This window comes from Lissotriton helveticus, chromosome 11 (assembly GCF_964261635.1).
Source record: "Lissotriton helveticus chromosome 11, aLisHel1.1, whole genome shotgun sequence".
Classification (NCBI taxonomy): domain Eukaryota; kingdom Metazoa; phylum Chordata; class Amphibia; order Caudata; family Salamandridae; genus Lissotriton; species Lissotriton helveticus.
In genome coordinates, this window is record NC_136072.1 from 813,979,534 (window position 1) to 814,004,599 (window position 25,066).

The 25,066-nt window shown below is 45.1% G+C and overlaps 1 protein-coding gene across 2 annotated transcripts in view; it reads right to left on the minus strand.

Annotated features, from left to right (window-relative positions):
- Positions 1-25,066, minus strand: part of LOC144792072 (uncharacterized) — a 484,547-nt gene that overhangs the window by 271,418 nt on the left and 188,063 nt on the right. For both annotated transcript variants that reach the window (XM_078666920.1, XM_078666919.1), the window contains exon 14: positions 22,256-22,272. In XM_078666920.1, the coding sequence (XP_078523046.1) occupies positions 22,256-22,272 (17 nt within the window). The remainder of the gene's footprint in view (positions 1-22,255; positions 22,273-25,066) is intronic.

Genomic DNA, 25,066 nt, shown 5'->3' on the forward strand with positions numbered 1-25,066 from the left:
CACATCTAGGTAGGTCTAGGCATCATGCATATTTTGTGTGCCACCAATGCAGGGGTGCTACCATAGATTCCTTCATTTAGGTGCTTCTAAATTAGCCCCAAGGACCGTCCCTGTAATTAGGTCCGTGTCCAATCACTGCTCGGTATTCATTAAGAACAAGCAATGTGCCATTCGCTTTCTATTCGAAAAGCGGAGGAGTTAGTAAACCACAGTGTTTAGGAGAGTTTTTTGCAAGTGTATTCTAAGATATTTATGGGGAACCAAGAGCCCACATTAAGAGAAGAAAATCCCTCTCACAGCGTGACAAACAAGTAAACGGGATTTTCAAACAACTGTGAGTGAAATAGAAGTTGCTGCAGAGACTCACTTCAAGAGGGACATGATTACGCCCCTACGGAAAAGACAGCGTGGGATATCTTCACGCGGCGTTTCTCTGTGAGACAAAATAACGAGAAAGTTCAGAGACCGTTTAGGAAAAAATGCCACGCTGCGAGTGCTCGTCTCGGCGGCAGGGTGGAGTTCAACTTACTTTAACGCACGCGGCTCCCCTCCGTGTACCTACACGATCAGCGGCTGTCTCCCGGAAGTGCGGGGAGAAAACAGCCGGACCGTTTATATCCTCAATGCCCCTAATTGGTTAGATCGGTCCTCGTGGGTCTATGACGTCGGAGGCTACGCCCCGCGTCAAAGGTGATTAGCAGCAATGATGTAAGGGCTGGCGGGATTAGTTAGATGATCCCACGTGGAAGGTGGGTGAATCCGTGCTCGTAGCACTGGGTTTAGGGGTTCGAGTCCCCGTTCCAATCGCAACCCGGGTCCGGTTTTTTAATTGCATAAACACAACGAAAACCAAGGGGATGTTACATGGTGGGTCTGAAAAAATTATATATTGTTTATACAATTTTCAGGTCACACTAGAGGGAGTTGGTTGTGATCCCTCTTTGTAATTCAGCAAAACCAAGCAGTGAAAGGCTAGGATGGCACCTGATCGTGGAGTGAATGCACCAACGGCACGAAACACTGATCTAGGTGGTGCTGGAGGGTAATAATGAAAGAAAGGGATCGAGTATTTAGCCTAATCCCCTGTTAGCATGCTTTGGTAGTGTGCATTCCCTCATTGAAATTACAGAGGAGTAGAGGCTATGCTAATGTCTGGCAAAAGCGGAGCGCTGTGGTAGAGGTTACTACGCGCTGCCGTGTTTTGAGGCATTTAATCACCATTGGATTACAAATTGCAAAAGCGGAGCGTTGTGGTAAAAGGAACTACGCGTTGCCGTGTTTTGCATGGTCTTTTTGTGTATTGGGTGAAGGGAGCAGAGCGCAGTAGTGGACGCAACTACGCGTTACTGTAGCGTCCCTTGTTACGGAGTCTAACTCAGTATCTGATAAAAAGTTACTTTATTCTGGACCGAGTGGAGCGGAGTGTTGTAGTTCTTGCCTCCTACACACTACCGTGTCCTGATCTTACAAGTCTGACTATTTGGCTTTGTTCTATCATGAGTTCATTCCTTTTAATTTCTACAGAATCCCTTATGTCTCATGCCTCCATGCTGCTCTGTGGAATTCCTAAGGCAGTAGTGGACAGTGAAGATTGTTACTCCATTGAAGGGTCTGGTTCTCTTTTTTTAAGCAGGTTTCCCTTCCCTGCTGACCCCTTCCTTTCCCTTCCCGTTCTTTTTTTTTTCTCATTTTTCCCTCACCTAATGGCTCGAACACCTTGTATGTACTATCAGGGTGTTGGTGACATTTGGAGGTGGAACCATTGATTCAACAGCTGGATCCTGTGGAGGAAATCTGACACAAACAGTAAGCCACTCATTCATTCATATATGCACAAAGTAATACCCCCCACCAAACTTAACAGACACTCATACTAATACTCAAAAAACTAACTAATAACCCATATAGACAATCATGTAGCTACTCACAAACCCAAGCATCCGTCTATAGATAAAGGGAGACAGTGATACAGATATTAACAACTTTAAACAATAATTGCTAATACATGTATTTAGTAACATACACTTAATAAGTCAGTTATACAATCAATTAAAAAAAAACATCCATTTAAACACTTATTTAACCATTTGTTCTTCCATTGATGTTTAGCTACATATATATAAAATATATTTTTTTCAGAAAGACACACATTCACTGGATGATGTCATCAGTGATGTCATTTGAGATGTCATCAGTGATGTCATGAGTGATGTCACTGACTATGTCATGAGTGATGTAATATGTGACGTCATTAGCAGTGCTTTGCGGGCGCGCCAGTTACAGTGAGTACAACTAACTATAACGTGGGAATTTCAATGGTTTTGTATGAGTAAATTGTCCAGCTAACTATAACTGATATAAAACCTATGTTTTTTTCAATGAATATGCTACTTCCTAACTATAACGTGTGTAAAACCTATCTTTTTTCAGTGAATATATATATATATATCCCAGTAGTGACCGTGTTTTTTGTGTTGCTAATAACTTTGGCGCCGTTTGATGAATCTCCACAAAATTTCCCCCAAAAAAGTGTTACATTGCGACTAGTTTGCACATGGAAAGTTGCAGGGTGATCTGTCAAGCGAGGGTCTATAAAAAATTGGGGTCCCGAAACGCTTTTTCCCCTTCATTTTTCCCATAGGAACTTTAGACCCAGCTATAGCGTAAACCGCTACAACAAATTTGGCAGTAAGCTAGAGCTTGGTCCCGAAAGAGTGCTTTTTGTGATTTGGTGTAAATCTGTTCAGTAGTTTTTGAGCATTTAGTGCTCAAAAACTTTCTATATCTAGGGACGTGGAGCCATTTCGAAAGATCTCTTGCTGAGATCTGTTTGGCTGCCACACCTCAACCAGGAAGTCATAGCAGCCATCTTAGGAGTCGGGACTCAGTCCAGAGTCCTAAAAAACATAAAATAAAGACCTAAGGGAGCAGAGTAGGAATACCCTGGGCACCCAGGCTTTTTTTTGTTCAAATTTTGAATTTTGAAACGCATTCGCAGAGGATCTCCAAATCAAGGGCAGAATTTAAATAAAAAAACATGGACTCGAGGGGAGGAGCTACGCTACGAATCAAGATGGCCGCATAAGCTCCCGGCTCCGTCGACCTCCGCCAACAGCTCGATTATCCTGTCTTTCATCCTGTCTGCACACCTGATTTTCTTGTCTATGAAGGTCTACTGCTTCCAGAGGTGCAATCCCGAGATTTCTACCTTATCGGCTGACGAAGATACGCCGTGTTTCTATTCTCTGCCTAACATCGTGTTGAAGCCGGGGCCTCGATTTCTAGACTACCCGAGTCGGAGTTGAACAACATCGGCCGTGAGACCTGGACTGAGCCCGGTCTCCCGAAGAGTGCCTGAATTGTTGATTTTTCTGACGATCCTTTGAACGATCCACACCCGGGACACGCCAGCGTGCCACGCCGGCTGCTGTGGTGGAGGCCCGGCGCCCGGAGCCCTTTCTGCCCCGTGGGGGTCGACGGGCTGGGTCCTCCCTGACGGCGAAGGTGTGTTCTATAAGACGAGGAGCGCCCATTATTTGTGATCAGATTTACGTGGCCTGTGACTCCGGAGCAGCCGGCCTCCGGGGTCCGAACCCGGCTCTGTCACCTACCGAGAGGAGATGGAGCGGACGGAGGGCACGCCATCACTACGGGCCGTTGTGGCCGCCATTGGGGCGCTCCATTCGCACACAGTCGCTGTGTTCCGGACACTGATGGTGAAAGTGGACGGTATCCTGGCACCTGAGGACGACACCTCGTTTGGTCTCCAGTTGGAGATGGTACCAGCGATGCATGGCATCTCAGAGGTCGGGGTCCCTGTGCATCGCCCGGACTTTATGATTCTCGACGGTCCCCTATTGCCGGCTAGCCAGCCCGTGCTTCTCACTAGTGTCTTTTGCCTGACCCTGCTGCCACCTATCACTTCTATGGACAAACTTCCATGTGGCCACGAGTTACTTGCTGATGGTTTCGGATGCTCGCTGTTCTTGGACATCTTTCCTAGTTCGAGCCATGTACTTTTATCCTGTTTTCGATCCTCTTCTGCTGCAAAGAACTTTTATGGACGCTCTGCCTTTTCCATCAAAATGGCGGCTCGAGTGGCAAGGACTCTTAGGACGGACCGTACTGGCCGGGGCTGAACTTTATCGCTGGGTTCCGATATAATAGCTTTTCTTAATGCCGGGGTTGTGCCTATATTGTGAAGGGAATTGGGTGGCTGTTCTTTATCCTAACGTGACTGGTTTGTATAATTGCTGAATATTGGTTTTATTGTGTCTCCGGGTGGTTGCTGTTGGCGGTGGGCATGGGAGTCCGGGAGTGTGTCTGCTTTCTCCTCCTCCGCTTTCTCTTTTCTTTCCCTCTCCTTTGGGGCAGTTCCTGGGCGACAGGCACGCTGTTAGTGGGGTAGGCCGTAGCCATTACAGTGGTGTAGGGTGGCGGGTGTGGGGGGGTTTGTTATTTTAGTTTGTTTTGTTCTATGGTCCCTTTCTTCTTTTTCCGTCTGTCTCTGGGAGGGTTCTTTACCTCTTTAGTAGGGTTGGCTGTCTTTCTTTCCCTTTTTCCTTTCTTATAAGGCTTCTACACTCAACTATGCCTTTAGGTTACTGGGGGGCGAGTTTTCAGAATGGTGCTCTGCTTTATTGTTTGCTGTCGTATTGTTTTTGCTCTAGGTCCGCCTCGGCGACTGTATTGTTTTGACAACTGTGTGGTTCATCAACTGATTCTGTTTGCTCTGCGGGGTACGTCCCCCCCTTACCTCTTCTTATTTTATTATGTGGTGTGACGCCATTGCTCCTGCAGCCGTTCCTACTCTACATAACTTTAAAAAAACGAAAACCTCATATATCCTTATGCTTTGCAGTGCGCACTCACACATGACGTATCTATGATATTGCTTTTTTCGGTCGTGTTCTTGTTTCTACATCCTGATTCATTTGATACGCTTGCGGCCGGCCCCTGTGGTTGTGGGCCTGCGCATGTAATACTTTGCAAGTTTCAATAAAGGTTTTTAAAAAAAAAAAAGAAAAGAAAAAACATGGACTCCTGCGCTTCTTTGTTAAAAAAAAACCTGGGGTTAGCCAGGACATTGGGGATGAGGTGTTTATTTTTAGGGGACATGGGAGGGTGCATGTGGCTCCCTCCCCAGGCTGATTTTTGCCCCGGGACCCCTTCCCTGGGGCCTGATGTCTTTTCTTAGGGGGCATGTGGACCCCCTTCCCCATCCCCAGGGGCCAACTTGTGTTTTGAGGTAAGGTGATGTGCGGCACCCCTCCCTGAGCCACTTGGGGCCCCGGGGGCCCTATTCCCCAGGGCCCACAATATGTTTTAATGGAAGGGGATGCTCTGCCCCCCCCGCAAGCAAAATTCGGCCAAGGGTCCCCATTCCCTGTGGCCCGCTATATTTTTAAAGGGGAGGGGCCCTCCTCCCTGAGCCTCTAAAGGCCCGGGGATCTCACCGTCCGGGCCGCTAAATGAAGTAAAAGGGAGGGGGGCCGTTAATGGCCGCAGACCCCATTCCCTGGAGCAGGCTTATTAGCTATATCTCGGGGAACCCCTCCACCGGAACAAAGCAGTTTCACTGCCTGGCACAGCAAGGAAACCTGTGTTCACTCCCGGCCTGCCGGCATGTTTTCAAAACTTCTGCCACAGGGGAGTAAACAAAGTCTACTTCCAGCCGGCGAGAACTTTGAAAATGCTCCAGCTGGCTGGAAGCAGACTTTTTTTTTTTTTATCCTCATTTGCCTGACCCACTCTTATTTGGCCTCCAACTGCCATCCACGTAATCAAGGTGCAGTGTTTCCTCTGCACCCAATACTACGTTTAGTGGAAACCGGCAAGAGATGGCCCGAAGAGTATCGTGGGAAAAGACTCCAAACTTGATGTTTTTATTCAATTGAACTAGCCATTCGGAGCCAACTGGGGGGGGGGGGCCTAGTTCTTGGAGTTCCAAGGCATAATCATAGGACCGGGGAAAAAAAAAACCCCGGTTATTGTCTCCAACGAACCAGAATGTTCCAAAAAGTACGACTACATTCGCCACCTGGTCTCCTCAAATCTGTTTTGGAGGTTGCGTAGAGAGACGACAGCCAGTTTGCGTGTGTTGGTGCTAGATTTTCAATCCAGACCTTGCATATCTCTCTTCTTGCAAGCAGTATGGCATAGAACAGAAATGTCCTTGCGTGACCCTTTATATTGTTGTCCCATCCAAATATAATCAAGGAAAGTGAGATAGAGATCGAAGTGTTAAGAATGGAGTCCAGGGTTACTTTAACTTCATTCCAAAACTGTGATATGCTGGGGCATTCCTTGAACATATGGATATCTGAGGCTGCGGTATGGCCACATTTATTACATTTCTTCCCTGGGATAAATTTAGATAGTTTTAACGGTGTAAAATATGCTCGGTGAATTGTGAAGAAATGATTACGCCTTAGCCATGCAGGTTTGACGCATTTATATAATAAGGCGCAGGAATTCTGCCAGGTTTCGATGCTCTGGGCACCAAGATCTGAGCCCCATAGTTGTTCCGGGAGGATGAATTCTCCATCTATCTCTTCTAGCAGGCACCAGTACCACTGCGAGACCTCTTTACCCCCTGCTGGTTGCACTACCAATTTCTCTTCAGTGATACTATGCTTCCCTAGTGTTACCCCAGACCTGTTTGATGCCTTAACCCAACTATCTAATTGTAAAAACTTAAACCTCGAGAGTTCTATCCCCCGCTGCTCCCGCAACTCCTCCCAGGGCCTTAGTGATTCACCTGTCAACACTTCTCCCCATGTTAGTATCCCTCCTGCTCTCAACGGAGTAGTCAGCCTGTCATCCAAGCAAGAAGGCAGCCCTGGAGATTCCCAGATGGGTGCGAGGTTAGAGTAGTATGACAAACCCAAGTTCCTCCTTATATGTGACCATAGCTTCGCTTGGGACATAAGAATTTTTAATTTAACTTTCTTAAAATATTTCTGTTCTCCAAACTTAAACATGTAGCCATTAGTTGGTAATCCAGCACCAATCAGCATTGCCTTAAACATGAGGCCTATTGATGTATTGGATGGCACTTTTAGGAGCATTCTCGAATGGGATAGTTGGAATGCCCACGCATAGTATTGCAAATCAGGCAGGGATAGGCCCCCCTTTTCCCTCCTCCTCCTCAGCTTTTTCCACGACACTCTTGCTGACTTGTATCCCCACACGAAGGAGTTAAGCTCTCTCTGGCATTTCTCTAATGCTGTTTTATCAAATGCGAGAGGGATCGTGTTAAATAAGAAGGTAAACTTGGGAAGGATTGACATCTTTATCAGGCTTACTCTGCCTAGGATAGTCAGTGGAAGATTAGACCAGGATTTTAGCGATTTTTTGATTTCATTGAGGATTCTCTCAAGATTAACTTGGGCAATTTGGGTGATATCTTGCACTATCCGAATTCCCAGATATCTCATTGAGTTAGTTATATTTAACCGTAGGTCAGAGATGTTCCATGCCATGATGTCGGTTTTGGTTGAGTTTATCTCATAGCCCGAGATACGGCCAAACTCTTCAGCTCTCTTAATCACTACTGGGAGTGCAATCTCCGGGTCTGAGGTAAAGACCAAAATGTCATCTGCATACAGATCTACTCGCTTTTCCCACTCCCCGAACCCAAAAGATGGAATAGAATCTTCTCGTCTGAGAACTTCCGCAAACGGTTCTATATATAGGTTAAAGAGGAGGGGGGAAAGCGGGCAGCCCTGTCTTGTACCTCTAAAGATCCCGAGTGATTCAGACAGTGTACCATTTATTAGAAGCCGTGCTGTTGGTGATTTATATATAAGCTTTATTGTTCGACAGAATTTCTCCCCTAAGTTGACCTTCCTTAAAACGTCATTTAAGTAGGACCAGTTTACCCTGTTGAAAGCTTTAGCCGCGTCTAGAGTGAGGGTTGCCAGCGGGATGGAAAATGCTGAGGCAATGTCAATTGCCCCCACTAGGTCATATGTTAGATCGGAAAGCTGACGCCCTTTAATAAATCCCTTCTGGTCTTGATGGATTATTTCCCCCACTACTGAACCCAGTCTAGCTGCTAAGATGGAAGCATATATCTTGTAATCATTATTCAATAATGATATAGGGCGGTAAGACCCACATAGTGTTGGATCTTTTCCAGGTTTTGGAATCAATACTATAGTGGCCTCACTCCATGATCGAGGGGGGTCGTTGCCGTCCTTCAGGATACCGTTGAAGAGGGCCGTTAGAGTAGGGACAATTGTATCGGCCAAGGCTCTATACAATTCTCCAGAGAGTCCATCAGGGCCTGTAGCTTTACCATGTTTTAGTGCAGAAACGGCCTTTCTAACCTCTGCCTCTGAAATATCCATCTCTATCGCCTCGCTTTGTACCTGCGAGAAGTGTAGAAGAGATATCTGATCTAGCCATGTATCCCTTGCCTGTTGGTCATCTATGATGTCTTCCCTGTATATTTCCGCAAAAAACTGCTTGAAGGCAGTACTAATTCCTATATCTGATGACCTGAGCTCATTTTCCCCCTCAACCATAATCCCTCTTATGTGATTTTTAGCTTGGTCTGCTTTAATCCTCCAGGCTAAAATCTTACCAGCGGTTTCTCCGAATTCGAAGCTGGATAATTTACTCGCCTCCCATCTCTTTGAGACCCTTTCTTGTAGGATATCTTCTATCTGATTTCTGAGGTCTGATCTTGTAGTGACCCGATTGAACCCCCAAGCCTTTGTTCGATTGTCTCCAGCTCCTGTTCAAGGTTCTGGATTTTTTGTAGATAATTTTTCCTCAAAAAGGAAGCTCTGTTGGTGATGCAACCTCTCAGGTATGCCTTAAGAGTTTCCCAAACCAAAGCAAGGGAGGTCGAACACAAGTTGATATCTAAAAACATCCTGGCTTCGGAGTTGAGATGTATCACTTCCTCCGGGTCCAATAAAATAGTTCGATCAAATGACCAAGAGGGGTGGTTTTTATGAGCTTGAAGTTTTAGAATGAACGACAGAGCTGAATGATCGGATAGGTGAGAGGGTATATACTTAATATTAGATATGGAGTTTTGGAGACAGTAACTAAACAGGGTAAGATCTATTCGTGAGGTATGTTTGTATTTTAGATTCTTATAAGATACCCCTGGTTTAGTGCCGGCTCTTTCTCTCCATAAGTCTGCCAGGCCCAAGTCCTCCATAATCCCTTTAAGAGATTGTCTAGATTTTGAAGGGGGTTGACAACTATATCTACTAATGTTGGTGGTTTTGTCTAATTTCGGGTTTAGAATAACATTAAAGTCCCCTGTCCATATTATGGGGTCCGAGGTGGTAATTAGATTATTCCTTATTGTTTCCAAGAAAGATGGATCATCTGTATTAGGACCATAATATCCAGCTAGATTATACCTCTGCCCATGTATAGAGAGGTTAACTATGAGCCATCTTCCGCTGTTGTCTTCCCTAAAATCAAGAATCCGCACATTTGCAGATTTTTTGCAAATTAAGAGAATACCTCTTATATTTGCGTTGTGGTCGGTACTTAAAAATACATCTATCCATTTTTGTTTTTTTAGTATTGAGTCTGCCTCATTTTTTAGAAGATGTGATTCCTGGATAATGATGATCTGCGCCGGGGAATCGCGCAAATATTGTAAAATGCGTTCTCTTCTCCCTTGTACGCGCAGACCATTCACGTTCCAAGATAGAAAATTTACCGATGTCATTGTTCCTTCACAATATTCACTTCCATACCACACAGTTTGATATTATTTACTTTGTTGCTTTTAGTTATTTTATCTAAGGCAATTGGACTATTAAAAAGAAGAATCTGTTTTAAAGGAGCATGCTGAGGATATTTTTGAATTTTTATGCTTTTGTGTCCCCCCTCCCCCACCCCTTTGGAGAACCCGTCCATACTTACTCCAGCCAGTTGTTGGGCCGGTTTGCGCCAATCTACGCCCTCCTTCCCTCAACACGGATTACACTCCTTGAAAATAACTAGAAAGATAAAAAACCAGTGTTTTATCTTGTGCTTTCGCCATCACCCTATTGATTTGTTTATATACATTCCCCAAATAGTGTGTGTTTGTTTTATTTATTTATTTATTTATTTATTTATTATTATTTATTTTTTCTGCCTTTTTACCCCTTTTATGTTCCCCTTTTTTTTTTCACTTCATATTTTCCTTCCTCCCCTGTTCCTCCTGCCTATTCTGTTTTTTTCTTAGTTTGCCCTCTACACTTTTTCCCTTTTTTTTTTTCTGTCCCAAGCTTCCTGAGGGTTTCCAATAGCTCGCAAGATACATTCTTAAAAACTTCGTTATCCAACCTACTGAGTAAGTAAGCTGAGTAGGCGGGAGGATCTTGGTCATTCAAATTTTGCCCTGAGAATGGTTCTGGATAGACTCCAGAAGCTCATCCGCCTCGAATGGTGTTCTGACATTATGCATCTTATTATTATACATGATGCGCAGGAAGGCCGGGAACCTCATTTGAACTGTTGCGCCAGCCGTTCTGAATTTGTCCATCTTCTGTCCCAGCTCCCACTGCCTGTCAAGCGTAGACTTGGATAAGTCAGAGCGAATCTCAAACGGGAATTCAGAACATTTTGTAGTTTTAAGTTTAAGAGCAGTGTTGAGTATTTTCTCTTTTAAGGCGTACGTCAGAAAGTTATGAGGATTTTCCGAGGTTTAGATCTGCCTGCGTTGAGACGAAACAAGTCGCGATGGATCCTCTGGATGTCTTTCTCCAACACTTCAGTTGTTTCCTCGAGATCCAAAGCTTCCTTCAGTAGATTTACTACGAAGCTCTTAATATCTCCCCCTTCTTTTCCCTCCGGAATTTTGAGAAGACGCAGGTTATTTCTACGCGAAAAATTTTCTAAAGATTCCATTCTTTCATCGCGTCCCCCTCCTTCCGTAAGTTGTGAATCTTTAACTCGGCTGCTTCAAGGTTGGCTTTTACTGCTCCCACTGTGCTCTCTAACGCCTCCGTTCTTTCACCCAACCCATCGACTTTCCTCTCTAAAGCTTCACAAGATGAGCGAATGTCGTTTTGGTTTGATTTAGAAACCAAAAAGTCATTACGAATTTCTTCTCCCATTGAGGCGATTGAAGCCGCCAGAGCTACCAATGCAGACTCGGTGGTAGTATGTGTCGTGTTGCTGTCCCCCTCTTCCTCTTCCCCCTCCCCTAAACCTTTTGGGGGGCCTGTTGATGTCAAAGTTTGGGCCTCTCCTTCATCGTACAGGGTGTTTACCACTACCGACTGTGATGGGGCGGACAGTGGTGGGGGGGGAGTAGGTCTGCCATTTCTGTTAATGGGATTGCTGGGGTAGAGATACCTGCAGATTTAATGAGGGCTACAGTAGGCTGTTCAGTATCCGTATTGTGCTGACTCACCAAAGGGATATCAGAACTAGTACCAGGGCTCTCGTCCGGACTATTGACAGGGCTTAAATCTAGGACTTGAGGCAGGACTTTAAAAAAAGAGCGTAAGGAAGGGGTTATTTTCCCAACACTGTTAGTTAAGACCGGGGCCTTACCCCCCCCTTGGCTGTTTTTACTAGTTTTTTTGGTTCCCTTCCCTTTGGCTTTCGTCCTTGTAGCTATTGATTTGGACTTCTGGCTTGTTTTCTCTTTTGATTGGGCCGAGAAACTGAAAGGAATAGGCACGCTTAAAGCTGGGATGGAAAGCGAGGCAGAAGCGGGAGCAGAGGGCTCGATCGCTGCGACTTTATGTGACACTGACACTGTCTCTAGAACAGGGGGTTCTGGTAGATGTAGTAGTGACTGGCTGACCCTTTTTATCTCTTTTAGGTTTTTAATCACACAATTGAGGTTTCTCGCCCCCCCTAATGAGTTTCCCTTGCCTCTCTCAAGACTTGCTTTCACCGGTCCCTCCGAGTGCAAAACAGCCCCCACCCAAGGCTCCCTGCTGTCACTGATTACCGAGCCTCCAGCTCCTGCTCGGGCCTGGCTATTACTGATGGGTTCAGACTGCTTGTGTAGCAGCTGAACCTCCGCGCCTCCAGAGCCCGCGCAGCCAAACCTGCCTCTGAGCAGACCTCGCGCCGAGCGGCCCCGGCGAAGCTCCACGGCTGCTCTGCTCCACGGACACTGTGAGGGCGGAGAGCTGCCGGGGGGCAGGGCGAAACACATCCGAGGTGGAGCCGATAGGGCAAAGGGGAATCAAGCCGGCTGTCCTGACCTCGCACCGCTACCTAAACCCTGGGGGCTTCAATTCACCGACTCACTTCAGCTCGCCGAATCAGGTAGGGACGCGAAGCAGCAAAAGCGGATCCTCGAGAGTAGCCGGTCTGCAGTTTAGAGGCAGAGAGAAGCGATCCTCCGTGTCATGGGAGCTCAGGCGTCTAGCGCGCGCACCGCACTAGCCTGCGGCCGCCATGTTCTCCTCTGTCTCCATTTCATGGAAGCAGACTTTTGATCTGTTTCCGTGCCTACAGTGAGGGAGGGAGCAGCATAAGTAGCAATGCAGACTCCTGCTGTATGCAGAGAGCTGGCTGGGGCCACGGCGCCCTTGGGGCTCCCTCCTAGTTAGTATGTGGTGGGTGCCCTGGGTGGACATCATGGCCCTCACTTTTAAAAATATTCAGGTCCCGGGAGATGGGGTCCCCAGGGCCGATAACTGCTCAGCGAGGGGGGGACACAGCTCCCCATTCCCCTTTATTTTAAGTAGTAGCTCTGGGAGAAAGGGTCTTCAGGGCCTAATAAGGCTCGGTGAGAGGTGTCGCCCAGCTCCCTCCCCTTTATTTGCAGTAGTGGGAATGGGGTCTCCAGGGCCTAATAAGGCTTGGGGAGGAAGGCCATGCAGGCCCTCTCCTCTTTATTAAAAAAAAGGCCCTGAGGGATGGGGTCCTCAGGGCATAATGAGGCTTGGGGAGGGCAACCATGTGGCCCCCCTCCCCTTTAAAATATATATAGCGGGGGTCCCAAGGACCATATTAGGTCAGGGGAGGGGGCCACATGGCCCCTGTCTGCTTGGAAAAAAAAATCCCTGGGGGATGGGGTCCCTAGGGCCAGACCCTGTGGCCAACACCCTCTGTGCACACCCAAAGGTGTGTGGAGTGTCGGGTTGGCTTCATGCAGGGGTTGGCCATAAGCACTATGACCAGCCCCCCACCGTGCACGACCGAAGTCCCTGCACAGTGTAGGGTTGGCTGCCTGTAGGGGTGTTGGCCACAGGTCCTAGCCGCAGGCCAGGCCTTCTGGCCAACCTTATTTGTAACCTGCTCTCCCCTGAGGCGGAAGCCGGGGGTTCTCCCACTATTCTTTTTAACAAACGCTACCTGATCTCGTGATTGTCCGTGCAGAGGACTTTCATTTGCGTGTTTTTTAAAACTCGTGATCTCGTGATTGTCCGTGCAGAGGACTGTCATTTGTGTGTTTTTAAAACTCATTTTGAATGTAATTAATTGTTTAAACTTACTGTGAGGAACGCTCTGTGCAAGGCGCGATTACTGCTGTCATTTCACAATAGCGTTGCCCTTTTCAGCCGCGGTCACGTGACCTGACCCACCTCACCCGCCATCTTGAGGAGGTAAGGGGGTGCGCTCTAGTCCATCAACCCTCCCGCCCTCTTAGATTACTTAAGGGGCGAATATCCATCCAGCAGGCAAAACCTTATTTGTAAACTGCTCTCCCCTGAGGCGGAAGCCGGGGGTTCTCCCACTATTCTTTTTAACAAACGCTACCTGATCTCGTGATTGTCCGTGCAGAGGACTTTCATTTGCGTGTTTTTTAAAACTCGTGATCTCGTGATTGTCCGTGCAGAGGACTGTCATTTGTGTGTTTTTAAAACTCATTTTGAATGTAATTAATTGTTTAAACTTACTGTGAGGAACGCTCTGTGCAAGGCGCGATTACTGCTGTCATTTCACAATAGCGTTGCCCTTTTCAGCCGCGGTCACGTGACCTGACCCACCTCACCCGCCATCTTGAGGAGGTAAGGGGGTGCGCTCTAGTCCATCAACCCTCCCGCCCTCTTAGATTACTTAAGGGGCGAATATCCATCCAGCAGGCAAAACCTTATTTGTAAACTGCTCTCCCCTGAGGCGGAAGCCGGGGGTTCTCCCACTATTCTTTTTAACAAACGCTACCTGATCTCGTGATTGTCCGTGCAGAGGACTTTCATTTGCGTGTTTTTTAAAACTCGTGATCTCGTGATTGTCCGTGCAGAGGACTGTCATTTGTGTGTTTTTAAAACTCATTTTGAATGTAATTAATTGTTTAAACTTACTGTGAGGAACGCTCTGTGCAAGGCGCGATTACTGCTGTCATTTCACAATAGCGTTGCCCTTTTCAGCCGCGGTCACGTGACCTAACCCACCTCACCCGCCATCTTGAGGAGGTAAGGGGGTGCGCTCTAGTCCATCAACCCCCCCGCCCTTCCCGCCCCTTCTATGTATAAATTAGGAGGAATATCCCGTCCGCGCAGCGGGCGGGCGCAGCGGGCGCGCCGTCCGCGCCGGGACCGGGCCTAGGGCCATAACCCCTGCCCAACAAGTGTTAGACACCAATAAGAAGTATACTAGTCAAGGCCTACTGGCACTTCGGCCAACCACCAGTACCAGCTGTCTCAAAATAATACCCTCTGAGATTCACAGGCACCTGGCCATCTCCTGCCCTCATTGTAGCTGCACCATTCCGTTACGACTATCTGACGTTAATACTACACCAACTAAGCACGATGAAGGAGCGGTTATATCTATTGCCCTCACCAATGCGCGTTCACTCGGAAAGCACAGGCAGGAGATCTCAGATCTTATAACAAATTTTAAACTAGATGTTCTGTTTGTCACTGAGACTTGGACCGATGACACATCTCAGCCAGACCTAGCCATCGCAGTACCGGACGGATATAAAGCACACTGCCAGAACAGGCCCAGACAAAGAGGGGGTGGGCTGGCCATAATAGCTAGAGACTCATATCCTGTCAGAACAACCCCCATTCCATCAACTTCCTGTGAGGCCATGCAATTTGCGATTAACCCCTCACCTTTGTTTAATTTTAAGGGAATACTGATATACCGCCCTCCGGGATCCAAAACAGCATTTTTAACCAGCATTAATACCATGATGGAATCAGTAGCCACTGAAAGTGCCTTTACGGTTCTAGGTGACTTAAATTTTCATTTGGATCAAAGTCACCTAACTGATTCGGTCACCCTCATCTCCGATCTAGAAACTCTAGGGCTCAAACAACGGGTTACGTCCCCTACCCACCAAGCTGGTCACATCCTAGACCCCATATTTTCCAACTTAGAAGGCTTACAAATATCCAACATCTTACCCATGCCTTGGACTGACCATCATGCAATCTTTGCAACTATAGCCACCAACATTCGTCGTAATAACAAACCCCTTCCCATCCCCAAACAGTCCTTTAAAGATTGGAAAAATATCAATCAGGATGACCTAAAGCTAATACTGGATCACACCCGTCCAACACTGTCTACAGAGCCTAACTTAGCTCTTCAGCAATTTCACACCTGGTTGGGCCAGGCCACAAATCAGTCAGCCCCTACCAAAGAACTATCCAGAAATAGACCTAAACCTACCGCCCCCTGGTATAATGAACAACTAAGGGCACAAAAGCAAATCAACCGTAACAAGGAAAGACAATGGAGAAAAGATTATGACACAGTTAGCAAAGCAGCTTACAAGGAAGCCTTGGCACTCTATAAAGCCATGATCGTTAAAGCCAAAAAAGACTATTACACTGACCAGATCCAGAAAGCCAAAAATTCTAGCAGATTATTGTTTCAAATCACCAAAGTATTGTCAGGCAATTCCCCTGACCTCACTCCTCCCCCATCGCAACTTCTATGTGATTCGCTAGCTTCCTTTTTCTTTACCAAAGTGGATGATATTTACCAGGCTTTTTCCGCTAACTCACTTGTGAGGACAGTCAACCCCCCCATTTTAGCTCCAGTTAACATGTTCCCCAGCTTCCAACCAGTCACCTCCGACCAAATAAAAACTACACTGTCTACCATTAAATCAGGATCACCCCTGGACCCCTGTCCACTCTCAGTACTCCTGCCGGTAATGGACTCTATCATACCACTACTGACTCAGGTGTGCAATTCCATTCTCCAATCAGGCAACTACCCAGACCCCCTTAAAAACACTCTACTAAAACCCCTGTTAAAAAAACCGTCCCTGGATAAAAGGGAGCTAAAAAACTACCGTCCTATCGCAAGTCTCCCTTTCATGGCGAAGGTGATTGAAAAAACCATGAACATTCAGATTTCCGAATTTATTGAAAAACACCATCTTCTGGACAACACGCAATTTGGATTTAGGAAATACCATGGGACAGAGACAGCCTTGATTAAGGCTGCTGATGACATCAGGGTAATCAGGGATCAAGGGGGCACAGCCATTCTAGTAATGCTGGATTTATCAGCAGCTTTCGACACGGTCGACCATACCATCTTGGTCGACCGTGTCGAGGGATTTGGCATCTGCCACACCGCCAAAGACTTAATTGCGTCCTTTCTTGCCAAAAGAACGCAGGCTGTTATCTTAGGACCCTTCCAATCGGCCCAACTTTCATCTCCATGTGGAGTACCTCAAGGCTCATCCCTGAGTCCGACACTCTTTAACATCTATGTGTCGGACCTTGCTAAAACCATCAAAGCACACGGGATGAGCCTAACCTCCTACGCCGATGATACCCAACTTGTGTTGGCGATTAAGGGGGATGGAGATCTAGTGGCTGAAAAATTCAAGAAGGGACTGTTAGACATAGGAGAATGGATGGCTACCAACTGCCTCAAATTAAACTCAGAAAAAACCGAGGTACTCATTTTCGGACCCCTTTCGCCAGCCTGGCCATCAAGCTAGTGGCCAGAGGCTTTTGGCACTCCTCCCATTCCAACTGCTAAAGTCAGGAACCTCGGTATCATCTTCGACGAGGGTCTAAATTTCATGGATCATGCCAACAAAACAGTGTCAATAGCACACCTGAAGCTAAAGATGATAAGGAAAATACGTCCTTTTCTTCCTGACTCAGCCATCAAAACACTGGTTACCTCTCTTGTCCTTTCTTCTCTGGACTATTGTAATGGTCTCTTCCTTAATGCTCAATCCAGAGTAATTACTAAACTGCAGACTATTCAAAATGCAGCTGCACGTCTGCTCTCGGGCAAAACAAAATATGAATCCATATCCAACAATATAAAGGACTTCCACTGGCTCACTGTGCGAAATAGAATTCACTTCAAGTCCCTCTGTATTGTTTTTAAAGCACTCAACAACCAAGGACCCCACTTTTTGAAAGAACAGCTACAACAATACAAACCTAACAGAGTTCTACGATCAGCCACCCTCAATCAACTGGTCATTCCTCGCACTAAAACCGTCACCTGGGGCGACCGGTGCTTTTTGGTGGCCGCCCCAAGGCTCTGGAACACGCTTCCTCCAAACATCAGGGACAGCTCCTCTCTTCTCCAATTCCGCAAACTTTTAAAAACCTGGCTGTTTGCTCAATGATCATCCCTTCCTCATGTTGACCGTCACAGATAACTGGTTTTACTAGCGCCAAGACGCCCAAGGGTAAATGATGCGCTTTACAAATATTAAAAATAAATAAATAAATAAATAAATAAATAAATAACCCCCCCCCCTGTGCACGGCCAAAGGCTGTGCACAACGGAGAGTTCGCTGCATGCGTATTACGTATGGTAATTAAATATAAATTTTTGTTAAAAACTAGAAATTCATTTTAAAAAACAAAGGGTAATGTAACGTTTTAGTTAGGGGAAATGTTCAGTAACAAGGTAACTAAAAGTTTGATTTGATAAAGACCTTGGTGGTCGAAACGCTCTAGCTCATAATAAAAAAATAAAAGTGTTGAAAACTATCCCTGCAGTGCAGGCATTCTTTGCTATTGCGGCTGCGTTAGCATCATTATCAAAAGAATCAAACAAACATATAGAGGAGCAGGGTAGGCATTTACCCAGGGGGCGGAGCAATGTTTGTTTTGGGGAGGGTACATGCAGCCCCCCTGCCTGAGCCTGTGGAGTCCCCAGGGACCCCACCCCCTGGGGTCACTATAATTGTTAATGTGAAGATAGGCAGGTGGCCCCACCTCCCTGAGTCTCTTTAAGGCCCCATAGGGCCGATTATTTTTAGAAAGAAGGGAGGGAGCAAAGGAAATAAACTAACCCGTGCCAGTACCCACAAAAGGTTCTGGCTGGGGAGACAGCAGAGGCCACAGGGCATTGGGGCTCACCCAGTGGCCCCCAATGATTTTCATGTTGTGGGTGCCCCATGTGGAAACTGGGGCACTCAATTTACAAAGGAATTGGCAGCTCTTGCCGGCGCACTGTGTGGGTGCTGGTTGGGGTTCTATGGCTGTACTTTATGGCATGAAAATGTTAAAAAAGACTCAAAGACATGTTTAAAATTTTATTTAAAAAATGCTCCATTAGAAACATGTGACAATCACTATTATTAAACATTACAATGTGTGAATTTATGAATTCGCACACCAACTCCAGAGAACCTTACAACTTGAATACTCTAGGGAAGACTCTAGTGGACGCCCACTCGGGAGGATGTATATATACTGTAAACTATTCATCTGAATGCATTTTATGTCTATGGGAGTTTGGGACGAAGGGACTTGCTCTTTGAGAAAGTTCTGTATGAACGAAACACGTTAGCTGAAGGCTGAATTTTAATAAGGAAAAAACAATAAAGTCTTTGTAACCTCAATGTATATGTGTGGCTGATATTCCTCTCTGATCATTATGACCATAGTTAAGGGAAACAATTGATGGACTGGACTGAGATTAGAACAATATTGATTGAGTGACATTTGAGCGCTATCCCAATCATAGGAATTGCATACATTGGGTTTTTTATTTGTAAAAATTGAAGATTTGTTTTTTACAGTGGAACTTCTGGGAAGTAGCACCAATTGATTTATAATGTTGTGCACACGCAGGGGCGGTGTGGTGGACATCTGTGATAACTGTATTTGGACCGTAGAGTTTGTGATCATTGGTAAGACACCATACTGTTCTATTGTTACCACACATCAATACCTGGGAGATGGTTATCCTGTGCATGGGCAGACAGGGTGGGGGAAGTGGACTCACAAAGAGATCCTCTCACTGACTCCATCTTCGCTTCTCCTATTTCATCTGTAGGTGTCAGGTGTGAAAGAAGGAGCAGGAGAAGAAAATAGACTGCATGTCAGAAGGGACCATAGGAGAGTAAAAGGTTTAATTCAAGTGGGGGCAAGCAGTGTGAGAGTTATGGCCTGACAGAGAGCTAGGAATAGCAGATTTTCAGATGCTACAGAACCTTAGGGAGAGCAAGGTACCAATGTTCACAAGCTAGCAGTGTTTGACAATCACAGACAATAAACATAAGGGCACACATACAATCGCACACAAGAGATATGGTCAGACTGCACACAACCAGGCACACATACAGGAAAAAGTGATGTATGGCCAGAATGAAAGATGAATGCATGAATGGTTTCTGAGCAGTTCATATTTGTTTGCTTTGTTGACAAAGTTAAGTTTGTGGTAGAGGAAGGTTTGGTGTCAATACTTCACAATCCTTTGCATCTCCTTTGAGAGCTTCTACTTAATGATGGAAGCTTCAGTCCTCTTTCTACTGCCATATACATCTAGCAAGTACTTCAGTTTCTCCATTTTTAAATACTAACATATTGACACACATAGGTTTACCATATCGCTTCATCTTCTTCAAACTTTTCTGTAACTAGCCCTGAACTTTCTCATTACAAATACTTTGAATCAAATTCATGTTTATTAAAGCAAATGAACGCTATAACTAACAAAATGCACAGTTTCCATAATTGAACAGTCAGGGTCAAAACCACAATGACAAGCATACATAGAGCCAGATGGGGTGTGGCCCAGCCACCATGCTGTAGAGAAGCACTCTGCGGCAGCTCTCTAGCCTGCCCATCAAGTGCCAGGCAATTTTGCCCCAAAACTGAGGCATCACAGTCGAAATTGAAACAACCTATGCACAAATGCAGCTGTGTGGCTTGAAGGCATAACAATTCCCTTTGCTTGCTGCCATCGGCGGTGCCTATGCCAGATCTGCCACACGGGTTTGGCTGAGGCCTACACCACTGGAAGAAGTAAAGCCAAGAATGTATATGCTGCTTCTGGGGGCCTGCTTGGCACTGCTGGACCGCTGTAGGTGCCCGTCCAGGACTTAGGTGGAGCTGCAGTCAGTGGTAGTGAGGGGCGCTGCATTGCAGCCTGGGAGCCAGACATCCACCAGGCAAGGAAGACTGAGGTCTTCACTGCACCAGGACCGGGCGACTGTAGGAAGGACGGTGAGACCCACGGCCTGTGCTGGCCCGACGGCAGGCGGCGGGAGAAAATACAGGCAGGGCCCATTGTCGCAGAGGGTCTCTCAGTCGAAATTACATAATTTTCCAGGCAAAAAGTGGGGGCTAACCACAACCAAAAGAGGCACTTTCCTACACTGATAAGTTATAGGACGATCTCGAGCCGTGGAAAGCAGTGGCACGTGCATTGATTTTTCCCACGGACCAGCAACCCCCTGAAACCATGTATACTCTGTAGCATTGCATCCTACATTTAAGTAGACTGTAGCCTGCCGGATGGAGCCCTCTATGCCTGCATCTCCACTCTGCTCCTCAGAAGACTCCAGACCATACAGAACGCTGCAGCCGTCAGGCTTATAATGGACTTCCCCACGTGAGAGAACGCCACTAGCTCCCAATCCAGAAGAGATGCCAGTTGAAGATCCTCGCGCAGCCTGCAAAGCCCTTCACGACCTAGAACCTGTCTACATCAACCATCGACTCAACTTCCACCAACCCTCTAGACACCTGCACTTCTCTTCACTCGCCCTCACCAACCCCGCATCCTTCGCAGCTGTAGCAGTGGCCGCACCTTCTCCTACATCGTTGCCAAGACCTGGAACGACCTTCCCCTCCAGCTCTGTACAGCCCCCTTGCTGGTAGACTTCAGAAAGAGACTCAAGACCTGGCTCTTAGACGAGACACAGCCCCCAGATACCCCTAGGGGGACAGTGCTGCGCTTCACATTTCCTGTTTGATTTGATTTGATTTGATATATCACTGTCCATGATGTCTCAGTGCCTGATATGCTATGTTGTTGATTGTGAACTTTATGCTGCCCGACCTGTGAGCCTGACGGCTGTACCCTATGAGTCAATTCTATTAAACAACCCAATAAACAGATGTTTAAAAAAATACATAGCGCCAGTTCGCTATACAAGTACTTATTTTCAGAGTCCTATTTTTTAAACAAATGCATCTTGGCATTCCCCCAAGATAAAGAAATAAAAGTAAAAGCTACACATTCATTTGAGTTATTCTGCTATCCTAAATGTACATGTGGAGTTTCAGATGTCCTATTTTTATGATTCTGCTTTTACACGAGTTAAAGGCTTTTGCTATTTGCAACCACAACACAAATTGTTTTTAATTATTTTACCGTGTCCAAGTATCTACAGCTGGCCACTGCTTCCATTAAAACAATCACTCCAGGCGGAGAGCAATTTAATGCACTGATATAGTCCAGTTAGCTATCAAAATAAATGTGTGTCCCATAGTGCTCTTTGGACAAATACAATAATGCTGCCAGAAGACTGCCAAAGACAATGGCAGATGGTGGTTTAGCACGAGGGAGTGAAACTCAATTTTGAGGCATGACACTTGCACACCTCTCATTCCTAACCAATGAGGGCAGTTCTACACACCATTCCCCAAGGACCCTTCCAAGTATGTATTAAAATGATATTCACAAGCGGAATTAAGTAAAAACGAAAAATGGGAAGGCACACACTTCTTTGCCATAACACTACCACTCTGGAATGACCTTCACCAGGCGGTCCATAACCTATAGTATAGGATCATTCAATTCAGGGACAAGCTCACAACCTACCTCTCGCAAGCCCAATAATTTGCTCTACTTCCTCTTCTTCTGATACTGCTGTCCACCCATGCTCCACCAGCAACACTGGCCCTCTCCATTTGGGATTACTGTAACAAAGATCCGTCCCCTGATCACTGGTCTAGTGCAACCAAGATGCATATTGGCCAATTCTATCATGCATAATCGCTCATGTTGTGGCCATGTTGATCAATGTGACCACCTTCAACAGCATCTAATTAAAATATCTCGCACTCTATCTTTTGAAGTGAGATACGAGGCTAAAAATCAAACTTCTCTGAGAGAGATGAAAAGAGGGTGGAAAACTTACCTTGAGAGAGATACTCCCTGAAACACAAAGAAAGTGAAACATTAGTATGATGTCAATGCCTCGTCCCCTGTCTCCTTGGCTATCTTTTCCTTCCTCTACTGGCCTTAGATCTTCTGTTTTTCTTTTTATTTTCCCTTATCTCTTTACGTCATCATCCATTCATTTTTATTGTATTTGTTCTATTGGGGTTCATTGGAGATGTGTCCTGTGAGGCAACGGAGGACTTTCCAAAGTGCAAGAGATACAGGCAAGCATACATTGTAACGGAGTAACGGAGTACAGTGACATTTGGTTCTGGGCCTACGTGATCCCTGCTCTTTTCCACTAACATTTCTACTTCTAAAATGAGAACAGCGTATTTTAATTCAACATACGTTGAATGATTGCAGGAGAAGGCATGTGTTGTAGTAGACTATTGTCAATAGTTTTGATCCTGCTTGGAATTCTAAACAAATGTAAATATTTGCAGCACAGTCCAGTATGATGAGTTCACTTTGGATATGAAGCTTCTCTATGATCTGTTTACTAAACACTGCAGGCTCGATTCACAAAGGGCCTCCGCACTCGTGACGGAAGCCCCATAGTACGGGGGAACCGGCACTCTTGGTGGGACCTCCGCAATGAGAAACTGCAATGCCGAGGTCACGCCACCGTTGTGGGGGCCACCGTTATGACTGCGGGGCCTCTGCAATGAGTGCAGAGGCTCTTTATGAATCAGGTCTGGAATCCATTTCCTTTCATCAAAGACATGCCTAGTTTTTAATACAAAGTATACCCTCATTTTGAATGATATGCTTTTCTTTGTGTATCACTCAAATTAGCCATTTGGTTCTAATGTAATTTTATTTTATATATTACATCAATTTTGTTATATAGTTCTCAAAGTACTGAAGGTACTGAAGATACCATTCAATGTATCTATTAGATCATTATATTATTTTAATTTTACACATTTCAGCGATATAGTTATGTACTGGTCAACACAATTTGTGACATAAAATGTACCTTCTTCAGGAGGACTTAATCAATGTTGCCAAATTAATCTGCACTTCAACTACAAATCAAAGCAAAATCATGAACAATTACTCTAAATCTTTATATCTATATCTAAATGGTTCCTTTCTGATGTCATGTATTCGAAACTGCATGAGATATTTACATACAGTCCTTATTTATGGTATAACCAGTTTCCATACAATCATTCGTTATTCCCATTTCTCAGCATTTTCAGTCAACTGCAGGTGCCTGCATTCCTGAACCTTTACATTTCTAGGTTACACATTTCCTGTCTAAAGTCTGCTTTTTGTTTGTAGTCTTAACAAGTACCCCAGACGCAAAATGCCTGTTCATGAAATTAGATCTTTCTTTAGGTACTTGTAAAATCCTCAGTTAATTCATCCTAGAAATTGGATCTTTCTTTAGGTACTTGTAAAACTCCTCAGTTAATTCATCCTGTGTGGGGTAAAGTATACAAGATATCAATCCATTTCTTTTTTTTCTCTTTGTGTCAATAACTGTGCTATTTTCCCTCCTCTTGGTACTTCACCATCCAACTCTAATATTTGGGAACTTAATTGGTTAATGTTAAGTCTGGGTTTCACCTTTGGCGATTTACTCTTATATGTTCTAAAAATGCTTCTCCTATCTGATTGAGTAAAAATGCTGCAGCTGATTCATAAAACTATTAATGCGTATAGAAGGTAGTACTATTGAAGTATTCGTTTACGTACTCTGAAATGCCTTTGTGAACTGACCTTGAAACATCCAACCATATATTAGTAAAAGTTGAAAGAGGCAGCAGCCTTTCTGTTTGTGCCAATTGCATAAAAACATTATGGGAATATTCCTGTTTTATTCCCAGTTTAGATGTTTTTTTAGAAACTAGAGAACAACTGCTTTATATCATTTAAATTGCCTTTGTGTAAAGGCCCTATTGTGTTGTATTGTATGAAACAACGTATTTCAGTCAGATCATATCACTTGGAGATGGAGCGTATACAAAAATGCATTTCGTTTTTGTACTTTAAATATTGTCTACATCAGTTAATTCAGCCTTTGCTATAATTTTATGAATAATGATTGAAAGTTGGTGTTTCTTTTAAATGGAAACATTAGTTTTACAAGGAAAATGTGTTTTAACTTTTTATCTACTCATTAAATTTCATAGTTTTGATTGCTTTAACCTATTACTTTACATAGAATAGAATATTTGGAAACACATTTCTGTGGCTGCTTTTTGTTTACAGTACAGTAATTGCTGTCTGGTAAACGTATAGGTCTCTCACGCAGATCAATCCACTTTCTGAAACACCGACTCCCAAGCTGCTTGGCGCTGAAATCAACAGCTGCCCTGTAGCCACCTTACAGTAACCAACTGCATATGGCCACGGCCCAGATCTCTGTAATGGTGAACTTGTTTTCAGTGGCAAACTTCTGCTGTCACTTGAAAACTTCAAATGTAGTTGATCTGTGCTAAAGGCCCACTGGTTTTGCCCACAGAACTAGACTGACAGAAACGTTTGTGTCCTAAAATGCAAAGTCTGTGAGCATGCACAGGACCAAATGTAACCTCAGTGAATTTCTAATAGGTTAGCTATGATACAACCAATTTAGTTGGAATTTTAGGCGCTATTAAGTGTTTCCAACCCAATTAATGCTCTGAAATGTAAAAAATCCAGCAGTGTTTTGATAAGAGATAGTTTTGTCCTTGTGTAGCTTTTACAGTCAGACACAGATTCATCAGAAATTCCACACAAAAAAGGCAAAACATGATATGGAAATCTGATTGTTGCCCTAGAGAAATCCCTTGTT